General features: G+C 41.8%; 1 protein-coding gene across 2 annotated transcripts in view; it reads right to left on the reverse strand.

Annotated features, from left to right (window-relative positions):
* Positions 1 to 14090, reverse strand: part of galnt2 (UDP-N-acetyl-alpha-D-galactosamine:polypeptide N-acetylgalactosaminyltransferase 2) — a 116537-nt gene that overhangs the window by 13494 nt on the left and 88953 nt on the right. For both annotated transcript variants that reach the window (XM_066678994.1, XM_066678993.1), the window contains 4 exons: positions 8655 to 8753; positions 7801 to 7868; positions 7169 to 7234; positions 3997 to 4118 (listed from right to left, as the gene is read on the reverse strand). In XM_066678994.1, coding sequence (XP_066535091.1) covers positions 3997 to 4118; positions 7169 to 7234; positions 7801 to 7868; positions 8655 to 8753 — 355 coding nt within the window. The remainder of the gene's footprint in view (positions 1 to 3996; positions 4119 to 7168; positions 7235 to 7800; positions 7869 to 8654; positions 8754 to 14090) is intronic.

Genomic DNA, 14090 nt, shown 5'->3' on the forward strand with positions numbered 1-14090 from the left:
GCCTGGTATGAAGTAAACTGAATAGGTACCAAATGCGATGTGTAAACCTTGCTGAGCACTGATTGGCCAGAGAGACCTGTCAATCACCACAAAATGCTGAGTTCTTTCTAGCCGCTTGTAAAATCTCCAGGTTACAGCAGCGGTTACATTTTATCCATGTTAGGTTCAAACACTCGGATTAGAGGCCTACGATAAACTCCAGCGAAAGCTGGAAATTCTGCTGTGAGAAATGGGGCACGAAGCCGTGTTCAGTCCAAAAATAAAAATTAAAAAACAAAACGTGACTACATGCCCAAACAGCCCTAATGTTACCACTGCTGTAGGTGTGGTTTTCAAAGCCTGTTAGGGACGGGGTCACCGCCTACATTTCGCAGGGGAGCTGTGCTAGTGGAAAAGCGACCAGAAGAAGGTGTTTACTACAATTTAACTCTAAACTAAAAAGCTATTTATAATTGGATCTTTTAAGATGACATAATTTCTGCCATCACAGTTTAAAATTACTACCAAACTATTTGGGCTAATGCTATCAGGATTAGAAGATATAAGCTTCTTAAAATCTGCTCCAAAGATGAGACATTCATAAAAGGCCCTGACCCTGGAAATAATGAAAAACTGTCAGATCCAGTGGAAAACTAATTCCCTTGGAGTTGCGTTCTAGTCTGAATTTGCTCTTAAATTTATGAGGCAAAAGGCCAGGCAGGACAGACTTTCAAGTGTGTGTGTGTGTGTGTGTGTGTGTGTGTGTGTGTGTGTGTCCCAATTCACAGATGCTGTCATTTTGATTTAATTGCAGCAATGGCCAATAGAAGGCCAGTTATAAATTCCAAACCCCACAACATGTTCATTATACTCTTATTTAGTGCCTAAGTAGCACTGAGGCTGGATTCAGTCTGTATTTATCTGCAGCGTACACATATATAGCACTCACTGAATAACTCATAAATAGAGAAAGTACTGAATTGAAGAAAAATCTAAGCAGGAAGTTTTATATTCCATTTGTCCACATTTTAATGCAGCTGTAAACACTGCTGCAGTGAAGGGAACTGAACCTTGGCCAAAGTTATAGAACTAGACCTCACACAGCTGGGCTCTAAAGGTAAAAGAAGAGGACTTGGGTGTCTAAGGGTGTCCGATTCAATCCCCTCAACTGGCATGAAAATTAGGGTCATGGGGGAGAACGAGGACACAGTTATATCTTCACCATCAACATCCAAGGCTGACGTGCCACTGTGTGCTCAGTGCTCCACTGCCCTAATGTGTGCGTGTGGATGTGTGTGGTGTTAAACTTCACTTTAAAGCCCACTGTACGATGACCTAATTGAGCATCTGTGTCTGTGTACACAGTAATGGGTGCACCCTAAAGCAGCTGTCTAAAAACATTTGGACATTAACTGTGCATCCTCCTGGAGGAGCCGCAGCCTGGGGACACAGCTGAAGCCAAATTGCAGGATTATTTGATACAAAGAAGTGTGTGTATAGAGAGGTGTGTGTATCTCCTTCAGAGTATTGGTCAAAAGCCAAATAGGATGTGCTTGCTCATCACTGGCTTTTCATTTGCTTAAGTGTGACTCACCTGCTAAACACACACACGCACGAGGTTGCAGTAACGCGTGTGACCACAATAACTAGTGTTGCCCTTGGCTAAGAATATTCCCTGGAAAGTCAACTCCTGAAAAATAGGCTAATAAATAAATCTGAATAATCCCTACCCCATTGTCTGTACTGTGCTACACAGGGCTGAGCTAAACAGGAATAAAAATACATGCTGTATTAATAAAATAAAAAAAGATAAACTCAAGACTCCTTCTTATCTATAAACTGTGTCAGTTTCAACAGTTGCATAAACATAAATCAGCACGAGCTGTTTCCAAGGCTGAGGGATTTATCTCAGAGCCGTGGAGATGGGTGTAATGTTATGAAAAATGCAGGGGACAAAGTATGGAAAAAACATGACTAGGCCACAGATTTATTTCTCGGTCCATGACGGCTGTAACGCGCTATAGCTGCTGTGCAATGTTTTAGATACCGTTAGCCTTGTAACTCACTCACACACACACATATAACAATGTGCTCCACAATGAGTGCTGGTAAAGGCTTCTTATTAATGATGCCATGCCCTTCTCTTCAGTGGGTAGCAAACATGTTTGGGTCTTTGGGGTCTTTGCAACACACTTACATCACATTTTGTTGATGCTGACTTCTGCAGGGTTTACTATTTATTACCGGAGCATTTTATATTCCAAAACAGAGTAATCCATTTTAGTCACAGCCAAAATGTAACACCAGACATTGGAATTACACTGCATCTAAATTAGAAGCTTTCACTGCAATGCGAGATAATGACAACCATTTGATTATACTTTTTATATTACTTTTTAAATTAACAAAGCCAGTGATACACATAGGTGCTACATTATATGAATAAATTAAATGTGGCTTACTAAACACCAATCATGGCTGAGAAACTGAACACATCCATACTCAGAGTTGTTCTCTGCTTAAAAGGGAACACAGTTCTGGGGTCTTAATGAAATATCGGTGATATCTTTTAGTTAAAATACCACAAGGATCAACACCGCAGCAGCATTCTCCCCCTGTCTGAATAGCCCAGTTTAGGCACCTGTTCCTTTAAATGCGAATAAGCCACAGCTCAGTTCAGCGCGAGAGCCCAGGAGTGAAGAACGAGGAGCAGAAACTGATGTTTAACCATTTTCACTCTGTTGTCTTTTTTCTCTCTATAATCTTTTTCTCCATATTTAATGCGCAGTATTTTTTCTCTGCGCTCATTATGTATGTTTTACTCTGTTTAACCTCTTCTTTGATGCCTTTTGTCCTTGACGCCAGAAGTGGAGCCAAACAAAAAAGCTAATATTATCCTAATATTTCAGATTTAGGCAGTCCACAAAAAATGACATTGTGTATATTTGACTTCAATGATGTTTGTAAAGTATATCAAACTATTTATTCTTAAACAAGAGGAAAAGACATTTTTCTGGGATAAAGACCCTGCAACTAAAGAAGTGTTTAACTTCTCTTGAGAAGAGAAGCTTCGCCTAGTTTGAAGCTCCTCTAAGGATACAGAGCTGTCCTCATGAATATTCATAAAGCAGCCGCACCAAAACTCTCTGCTCTGAGAGCATGACAGCAGAGCTCCTCCCCACCATTTTAATTAGGAACACACTGTCAGATGTGAGGATAGAGAAGCTAAGGTTGTGTAGCCATGGGATTTGTTCATCTGTGAGCATGTGTGTCTGTGTGAACTATATGAGTTAGAACTGAAGTTTTATATAGGGTAAATGTGGCCCATGTCTGTTTGAATCAATGCTATGGAGAGTGTTACACTTCCTGGCTGCTTGAGTCAAAATGTCCTGCATCGTCTACTTCTCCCTGTCCCTAGGGTCAGTAACAGCAGCTTGTGTAGAAAAATCTGGCAGAAGGCTAAATTAAACCAGATCCAAATTAAAACCTCCCCATTATGAGCGTCATAATCATTTGCACCATCAAAAATTAGCAACCAACATTTGAGAGTGATAAATTATTATATTGTGCACATTTTTGCATATTTATTTTTATTTAACAACACATCTAACATGAGATGAGGAATCAAATAGTGACTCTCTTAATAGTCACTGAGTCAACTACTTTATGCTGCCTAGAGTGGGCACTCCACACAGGGACCACAATGATTGAAATACATTTAGTGCAGATGCTCTGGTACATGCCACTAGGTGTCACTATTATGGCTGTTACATAAAGTGAGAAAGAACCACTGGAGAAAATGATTGATTGCACTGGTAAAAAGTGTGTTTAGGCTTAAAATAGCCCCAAGTTTATACTGTGGTTTCCTGATGATATGAACAACACCTAGGTTCCCGTTGTCTACTAAAGCGGGCATGAGTCCTCCCCTCTCACCTGCCAGAAATATAATGTGTGACCTTGTACCAGGCAGTTTTTTTTTTCTGTGTAAACACCATGTAGGAGAAAGATCACACTAACCTCAGCAACCCTCTCCAGCAAAGGCTCCAGCCAATGCTCATTACACTCACAGTGACTGTCCAGGAAAGTGAGGACAGTAGCTGTGGCTGCATCTGCCCCTCGGACACGAGACCTCATCAGACCTGGAGGAGGGAGGGAGAGAGGGAGGGAGGGGAGGGAGAGCGAGAGAGAAGGGGAGAGAGAGAAGGGGAGAGGGAGAGAGAGGGAGAGAACAAACATCAGATGCTGCCTGTGGCTGTTCTAAGAGCAGATAGTATTTATCTCTGACTGTAATATACACTGCTGTGGGGAGGTTTCTGTGTACACTGACATCACATCTTAGCTCTAATCAGATTAACAAAAAAACTCCAGCAGGTTCAGATACAGCTCTGACTCCAGGTACTGTTTTGCAGTGACAAATGTGGAGCTTACAGCAACAGGAAGGAAGCAACACTGCTGAAAATTTCTCCATTACAATAATTTATCCATTAGACTATATTCGCTAGAAACATGAAACACTGGGCCATAAGTCTTTGCAGGAAAATCAAACTTTATTCCCTAATAACTTCCAATGATTTTTATGCCAGTTGTTACTAAAGCTTAAAAAATATGTCTGAATCAGAGAGGACCAAACTACTTCAACATTTCTTAGATCATCCAATAATATTTAGAGATTTTGGCCAGCTTTAAATGAGAGTGAGAGGAAAACAGTATCACTACTATCATGTAATATTACAATGCCACAGAAGTGATACTGACCGAGGATCAATATTTTATTTTTTATTTATTGTCAACTATTTGATTTAGAACAGAAATTTTATATAGTGTAAACGTGGCCAATGTCTGTTCATGTCAATGCTATGGAAAGTGTTACAGTTTCTGGCTGCTTGAGTAAATAGTGGCAGGCACACTGCAAATAAAAGAAAGAGGCGAAAATAACAAAGAAAGTTCTTGAATGCATTGTTTTGGACGCCACCAATATTCGTGGTTGACGATGGAGGCTTACATCACCTGCAGGAAGACCTTAACAAAGGTATAATCGATTCCCCTGTGTCCTAGATATATAGTGGAATTGACAATAAATATCCAAAAATATTTTTTCTGCATCAGTGATACTGGACCGATATCAGGTATTGTCCAATACGCAAAGTTCACATATCTGAAAATGTCTGACTAATGCATCCCTATATTAAAGCTCCACTTGCTGCCTTTTTCCATTTGAATGTAGACACAATAGTTTTAAGAAACTACTTGGTTAGACTTTACTGCCTTTCATAGGGTCAAAAACTGTCCATCTTAAAAGAGTTTGTTTTTCCAGGGCTTAAAAACAGAGGAGAACAATAAGCAGGTCTTTCTGTTACACAACTGCATTTTCTTGCAGGACATAACCCTTTCCATAAATACACACACACTTCCATAACACACCATTTACTGCTCAGTTCTGTTTTCTCCAAACGCTCCAATAAAGTGGACTGGAGTGTTTTATACGGTTCGTGCTCATACAGATGACTGTAAAGGGACCAAAAATAGTTATCTACATTCCAGTAAAGCACTGTTTACTCACGAATTTAAGTGGAGGTATGTCCTTTAAAGGAGCAGTCAGTGGATTTATCCAGTGATTTTCCTTCACAATATGAATGTATCTGAGATTCTGAGCTAATCCTATTTAAACATGGCCACCACAATCTGGGGGACCCACTTAAAGAAGTGGAAAGTTTTGTTTCTTCTGTCTTATTCTCTCCGAGTCACTATATACATTTTTTATTTTGGCAAATACAGGCAGATTTGTAAGCAGAGAAAACACTGGAAATATTGGACTGATCATTAAAAGGCAACTTTTTGGACAATTCTGTTCAAACCAAATATTTGATGGATTTTTAATATGCAGAGGTCAGTTAATAACATGATAATGATTTTCACAGATGCAATACATGACCAGCAAAGCTCAATAATTTGAGTGGTGGACAATCCAGGCATGTGTTGCTGCATCTACACAAGCTGTGTTGATGCAGCTATCTGTCTCTGTCTGCCTGTTTATCTAGGGGTCTGTTCTGTCACTGTCTTCCTTCTTGTGTTTGTCTGAAGCAGCATTCTATTCTGTGAGAGATTCTTTTTTTTGGGGGGGTCAAATGACTGGTGTTCGGTGCTTCTAGTGAGAAATCGCTGCCTCCTTCCCCTCCTCATCCTCCACTTCTAGAATATTTTTGCTGGATATTTGCTGGATATTTTTGGTTGGTGGATTATTTGCTGCGAAGTCAGTGTCACTGTAGAACTGAGAATGACCCTCCTGATCTCTGGGGTTCCTGGCCAATAAAGAACTGGGTGAAAGGGGCTAACACAGCTTGCAGAACAACAGGTGAACTACAGGCTGTAATTGTATGTAATTGTATTGTATTATATATGGTTAGCGGACCTAATGACATGGACGAGGATTGTAGAAACAAGATTGTTTTAAAGTTTTGAGTATGAAGTCACTCAGAGCTGAGAAAGAGTTTATAAAAAATGCACTGAACTGGATGGAGTTCTATGGCTGCTGTAAACCTTCCTGCTCTTTAGCTCCTCCTGAAATCACATAGAGCTTTTAAAAAGCAGCACAGCAACCAAGTTGAAATACTCTGAAAGGCTTGTCCTCTTCAATACGTCTGGCCTATTATTCTAATCCGACAGATAGGAACTAGATCTCCTTTGGAGAAATACAAGAACATATTTTAAATGGAACACATTTTACGCCTATTCCACAAGTAAACATGTGAGAAACGCTCTGGTCAAAATACCACAAGGAACAATCACCACAGCCCTGTTCTCCCTCTGTCTAAACAACCATGTTCAGAATGACCGGTTTCAGCGCCTGTTCCTTTAAACGAGAATGAGCCACAGCTCAGTTAAGCACAAGGTCCCAAGACTAAGGAGTGAGGAGCAGAAGCGTTGGTTTTTAGACCATTTTTCACTCCTTTGATTTCTTCTCCTTTCCTGTTTTCTCCATATGTAATCTGTGCACGTTATGTTTGTTTTGCTCTGTTTAACCTCATCTGTGCGCTCATATATAAATGTGTTGTGAATGGAGAGACTCAGACAAGATGGTGGGACATCCCTAAAGTCTCTGGACTCCAGATAGCTTGCAGCAGAAAATCAGAACCACTGCATATGTAACAGGAGTTTGGACTGCCTTGTGTTTGGCAGTCAAAGCACTCACCCTCTCGACGGTCATTCCGAAGTACTCGGACTTTCTCGATTTTCCCGAGCAGGGCCCCGTCTTCAGCTGAGAGATACAAATTAAGTTGATAAGTGCTGAATAACTTGATTATTGTAATCTATTTGTAAAAGCAGACACATCGTCATTAGTTCCATTGTTGTTACATGTATCAACTTACAACTACATACTTATTTCACACTTAAAGCTGGAAGAATCGACAGAAATAGCTGTCCCTTTGTGCATTTCACTTCTGATCAGGAAAGCTCTTAAAGTTGTGTCCTCAAGGGTTCTTCAATAACGATAATGGTTCTTTATAATGGTTCCTGAAAGCATTTTCAGAATGACGGAAAATATATTGTGTTCTACATAGAACCAAAATGACTCTGATGATAACTTTCTCAAAAATATTCCACATTGAAACATTCACAATACATTTTCCATGAGTCTGAAGAACTCTCATGATGCACAGAACCTGTTAAGAATTCCTTTAAGCACGAAAATATTTCTTTGATTGTTCATATTTCTGTGCAGAACCACTACGTTGATAGACAAACCCTTGAAGAACCATTAAAGAGTCTAATGTTGCAACAGATGATAGGGGTAACGCTGAGGGACGAAGACTGGACACTTACGATTGTCACTGTAGTCGTCCACGAGGATAATCTCCTTGACCAGGTGAGGTGGACTCTTCTTCAGCACACTGCGGTCAGATGTTCAAGAGTTATATGTAGTTACACATTAACAACAACAACCTAACTACCAGTGATTACAAACGAAGGTCCAATAGTGCAGCTTCTACAAGTTTAACTCCTGTAATTACATGTGTATCTTAGTATGGGTTTGATCTTCAGAGCCAGCAGGTCATAACGGAAGTGGCCTTAAGCATGGCTCCTTATCTCCAACTGATCCCTGGGTTCCGTGACCAGCTCCGGCCATGTGTGCTCACTGCCCCTTAGTGTTCTCTAGTGTTTCACTGCCCGGATTGGCTTAAATGAAGAGAACACATTCCTCCGTGTGCAAGCACAGTAGCCAATAAAGTGACTCTAATTCTAATATTTGCTTGACAATACGTTATTACATAAGAAGCAGCTGAAGTTGATGCACACAGTATGTGCAGTGACATAAACAGTAGATCTGTAATACATTGGTAATAGTATAGAGGCACGCTGTTGTTACCTGAATTAACAAGAAATACCACAGTTAAAAGCTTCTGTACAGTGTTAGAGGGTCTTTACCTTTCCTGCCCAACCCAAATATTTACTCATATCTCTAAAATATATACTGTAGGAGTCACTGTGTAATATGTACAACTGTAAACCACTTCTTGAACCCTGCAAGGGAAGCTATCGTATAAATACAGCACTTCATATACTGTAATATAGATATGAACACATCAGGAAACACATCTTCTGTGCACCGAGTGTAATCATTGGAGGAGGGAAGAATGCTGTAAAATGCTGAAAATGCTCGAGGCAAACCGACCCACCTGACCACAGTGCGCAGTAAAGCAGAGCGGGCCTCATTATGGAATGTGATCACCACGCTGGACGCTGGCAGATCTGTCCTCCACTGTTTATGACGGCAGCTGAGAAAGAGGAAGGAAGGGAGAGGGAAAGAGAGAGAGAGTTAGTTCCTAATTCTTATACAATATTAAATAAAACTGGGAAACTGAACCTTACAGAAAATAATCACAATTGCAGTAACGTTAGAGGAACAGACAGACAGACACAAGGGGTTGTCAGATATGAACCCTGAAAAACGTTATTGGAAGTCGGCAAATTGGATAAAGTCTGAGTAATGCTACTATACATTTTAATATATAGTTTAAATTATACATGGAATAAAGCAAATTACATGCCTGAAGCTTTGCAAAACCTGATATAAGTTTCAGGGCAGTGGCTATGATTCCAGAAGTGAAGGATGAGGAGGGGAAGGAGGCAGCGGTTTCTCACTAGAAGCACCGAACACCAGTCATTTGACCCAAAATAAAAATTCTCTCACAGAATAGAACACCGCTTCAGACAAACACAAGAAGGAAGACAGATAGAGACAGATAGCTGCATCAAGAGATAAAAATAAGATTATAAGTTACATATGGAGACAAACAGATCACCCCACCAGATAGACAGCTACATAGCCAGACAGGTTGGCGTATATACAGGGGGCAAGCCATGGCCTGATGGCCTTGGAAGTGGAAGGATGCTGCTTCAAGCTCCACACTGTAGATGCCTCAATTCCTTTCCCTTGGAATGGCTGCCTGCTGTTCTGAGTGTGTGTGTGTGTGCCCGCACATGCATTCACATCCACAACAGTAGTAGTAGTAGAGCAGATTACTGTTAAAGATCATTTTGAAACACTTGGTATCCACAACCACTCCCACACAGCTCTGTTTATCTGATCACTACACTGAAGGACTAAAATAATATGAATTTAAGGATCTACATGCATTGGACTTTGATTAAATAGCTCCCCCACCTCTTCAACTGACCCTCCGATCTCCCCTGGGACTCTTCTGACTTTAAAGAACACTCAGCTTTCTGCCACAAACCACTGCGTTCACATTTGCACACGTTCACTTCAGCTCTTTAAAGAAAAAAAAACCCTCCACTGTTCTAGACGCCTTGCTTATACCTTAGCGTTATCTCTACATCTAACATCGGGTCAAGGCAGAGAGGCACACAGAGGCAGAAACGAGTCAGACACTATGTGTGTGTGTGTGTGTGTGTGTGTGAGACAGAGATGGAAGCATACAGCTAGGAACATGAAAAGTGCAATGTTAAAGTGAGGAGTAGAGAATTATGTTTTTGTGTGAGGCACGGATAAAGCTGAGAGTGACAGGGGCAGACACGCATGCTTTAACCCTGTACACACACACTTCTTATCCCTAGATGTCTCTCTCTCTCTCTCTCTCACACACACACACTACTCTCATCTTTGCTGTTGTGTCTCTTTTTCTCCCTCTAAAATACAAACACACACACACACACACACACACACACACACACACCAGACATACCCCTCTCCACCCTCACACACTCACGCACAGGCACTTCGCTCTCGGCCTGCGGTTTTTAATTTGACAACCATAGAGTTAATCCACTGCTCCTTCAGGGCAGGGGTGAAGAGGTCCACAGCACAGTCTCTTCGCTGCGAACATGCCATCCAGAGTGACGCAACATCTGGAGAGCCTGGAGCAGCTTCACACACACTCATTCGCACACACAAACACACACCACTGTCCTCCGCTAAACACAGAGGTCACAGAATGACTACATACTACTGGAACTCCCCTCTGGTTCGTCGTTTTATTACCCCACCCCTCCTTACTCGGTCCCACTTGTGGTCTAGTCCCCACAGCAGTGTCTAGAAGTCCTCTATAGTGTTTCTCCACAGGAAAGATGGGAATCCCCTGCTGTGGAGTCTGGAATCTTTCGTTATAAGAGGAATATCAAATGTTGGATGAGCAGGCGTCCAAAAACTTTTGGCCATGTAATGTATCCGTTATGTCTATGATACAGTATCTCTGCTGCGGTATCAGGCTCCAGGGCACAACAGATCAGGACTAAGGGGAAAATAAGGCTTGAAATTATTAGCTGATAACTGTTCATCTCTATGACTGCCCTGTTACATTTTCCCCATCCAACCTTGAGGGGGCGGTACACATTTCCAGCGCTGTAACGCTGTCAGTGGCGGGGGGAGGAACCTGCAGTAGGGCATTAACAGAATAGAAGCTTTGACTGGAAGACAGGCACGTTTTTAGAGAAAGTCCCAAAGGCAGCTTTCCTGGGTCTTTCTCCTGGGGAGGTCTGCTACCCTCCAGCAGCTCACTCACACACACACACACACAAACACACAAACACACACACACACACACACACACACAGAGAGAGAGAGAGAGAGAGGGAGAGAGAGAATGCCAACTTAAACATTGACACTGCTTTTCTATCTCCAAAAACTGCAAGTTTAAACTTTACTGGAGAGAAGGGAATGTTTGAATGTTAAATGGTAGAATGTTTATTTCAAAGTAAGAGCATTAACTTTATCACTGTTAGTGAGGGGAGAGGGATGGAGTGAGATGATTAGGGATAAACTTATATTTGTATTGGTATGTGTATGCAGATATGTGTTTATGGTGTGTGTGTGTGTGTGTGTGTGTGTGTGTGTGTGTGTGTGTGTGTATTTTCTTTGTGTGGAATATATCTAAATGTGTCCATCAAAACATATCTAAATGTAAAGATTTGTCCTTTTTTATTATTATTAATTTTCTATTTCTATATGTTTTGATTATTATTACTACATTTTTTTTCTTTTTTTAAATAGTATTCTCTCTGTAATTGCTTTGGCAAAAACTGTTAATTGCAATTCATGCCAATAAAGCTGTATTAAATTAAGAGAGAGAGAGAGAGAAACAGAATCAGAGAAAGAACCAGAGAGAGAGAGAAACAGAATCAGAGAGAGAACCAGAGAGAGAGAGAGAGAGAGAGAGAGAGAGAGAGAGACAGACAGACAGACAGAAGGGGCAGAGAGAGAGACAGACAGACAGACAGAGGGGGCAGAGAGAGAGACAGACAGAGGGGGCAGAGAGAGAGACAGACAGACAGACAGAGGGGGCAGAGAGAGACAGACAGAGGGGGCAGAGAGAGACAGACAGAGGGGGCAGAGAGAGAGAGAGACAGACAGACAGACAGACAGACAGACAGACAGACAGAGGGGGCAGAGAGAGAGACAGACAGACAGACAGACAGAGGGGGCAGAGAGAGAGACGGAGATGTGAGAGTAGAGAGAAAGGTCAGGGGAGAAAAAAGGGGGGAGACCAGTTTACACTAAAGCAATGGTTTTTAACGACTTGTTATTTCTTGAAAGGTTGTAACCTCTTAACCACTTTGAATGTGAAGTGAAACACACACACACACACACACACACACACAGAACAAAACCATCACCATAAAAAATATGTAAATTTACACGTGAAGGAAAACCCTTCTTAGCTTTCACTACCTCAATGTAGTACGATTGTGTTTCATCTAATTGTGGGGCTTTTCTATTGGGCGGTGTGTGAGGGGAAACAGTGGAAACAGAGGGTGATATTTCAAATTCTGCCCAAAAAAGTGCCAAACACCAATAATTGAGACACAGGGTTTTGCTTCGACAGCAAGAACCTGGAGCAGGATTTCTCATAAACAGAGAGAGAGATCAGTGCAGGATCACTGTGTGGACAGACACACACACACCTCAGCTCCTCCACTGACACAGCAGCTCCAGATGCATTCACCTTCACCATTATAGAGGAATTTACCAGTGTGGTTCTCTGCTGAATTACAGCAGCAGACGTGGGCTCAGGACCCTCAGAGACAGCAGCAGGCTTTGCCAAACTAACGAACGCACACACACACACACTCTCTCTCTCTCGGGAATAAACAAAGACCATGTGTTCTCCATCAGCACCCTCTTAAAACACTCCTGTCCTAATAATGAACTTCAAACAAAAGCTGTTAATATCACTGGCGTGGCGACAGATAGCTAGGGGTCTTCGTGGGGCTCGAAGGATCAAAACATAAAAAGCAACATCATCTGTGTCCAGTTGTTGGGTCTGAACACAAAGTATAAACTTGGGCACACAAACTTACTACAAAGTGCACCTGTATGGTCTGTGGAGCTGATCAAATGGACAATGATCAGGGCATAGTATTGTGTGCCCTCCTTCACTTATTCAAGAAACTCATCTTTCAGAAGATCAACCTAAAAGGCATCCAACAAATGAGCCACAACAAAATGTCACAAATATCAAATAGTATTAAAGGAATACTACGTAAGAAGTGGCTTTTTATTCGTCTCCTGAGCTCCCCCTACCTGTTGCTGAGTGTATTTAACGTTTACAGTACAGTTGTGAAAACAAGTCTCTCACACACATCTTCTGAGCTGAGGAATATTCACATCGGTCACATTATCACTCAACTGTTAAACACACGACCTCAATTTAGAGCATGGGGAATGTGCGTAAGTGAATATAATGACGTTGATTGTATGATAAAATCTCATATATTGCACAAAACACACACTGAATTTGGTGGTAGTGATTATAACCGGCACGGTGGCGCAGCAGGTAGTGTCACAGTCACACAGCTCCAGGGACCTGGAGGTTGTGGGTTCGATTCCTGCTCCGGGGCACTGTCTGTGAGGAGTTGGTGTCCCTGTGTCCACGTGGGTTTCCTCTGGTTTTCTCCCACAGTCCAAAAACACACATTGGTAGGTGGATTGGCGACTCAAAAGTGTCCGTAGGTGTGTGTGTGTGTGTTGCCCTGTGAAGGACTGGCGCCCCCTCCAGGGTGTGTTCCCGCCTGCTCTGGACCCACTGCGACCCTGAACTGGATAAGTGTTACAGATAATGAATGAATGAAAAAAAAGGATTGTCCAATGCTAAAAAGTGAGCGAATCCTGCTAAAATAAGTGGGTACTACCACTCGCCCTTGTTCATCAGTATCTCTCAAAAACCTGACTGGAGCAAATCCAACTGGTCCAAAAACAATTGAATTAAGAAAATGACGTCCCAGTGAAGTACATTTCAGGTTAAGTCTGTTTTGAAGAAGCAATAATATAAGCCCACATCTCCTGAGGAAGTTTTACTCCTCACCTACAGCCTTTCACAGCTTCACACTAGGAGAGTATAAAAAGCTTGCATGAAAAAAGACTCGGTTTGACATTCTACTGACATCCTCCACCTTTGTGACCAGGAGAGCAACTGGACAGCACAACACACTGCTTTAGTGATAACAAGCTCCACACGCAGATAGAAGAGCACTGCAAAATCCCTGACCGTAACAATCCAATAGAAAATCACACAATGGCACACACACACACTCAAAAAGACAGACTCTACACTCTTCAGCCATAACATTAAAGTAACATCCATTGCTCATTATAT

The sequence above is a fragment of the Hoplias malabaricus genome, chromosome 8, assembly GCF_029633855.1.
Source record: "Hoplias malabaricus isolate fHopMal1 chromosome 8, fHopMal1.hap1, whole genome shotgun sequence".
NCBI classification, from domain to species: domain Eukaryota; kingdom Metazoa; phylum Chordata; class Actinopteri; order Characiformes; family Erythrinidae; genus Hoplias; species Hoplias malabaricus.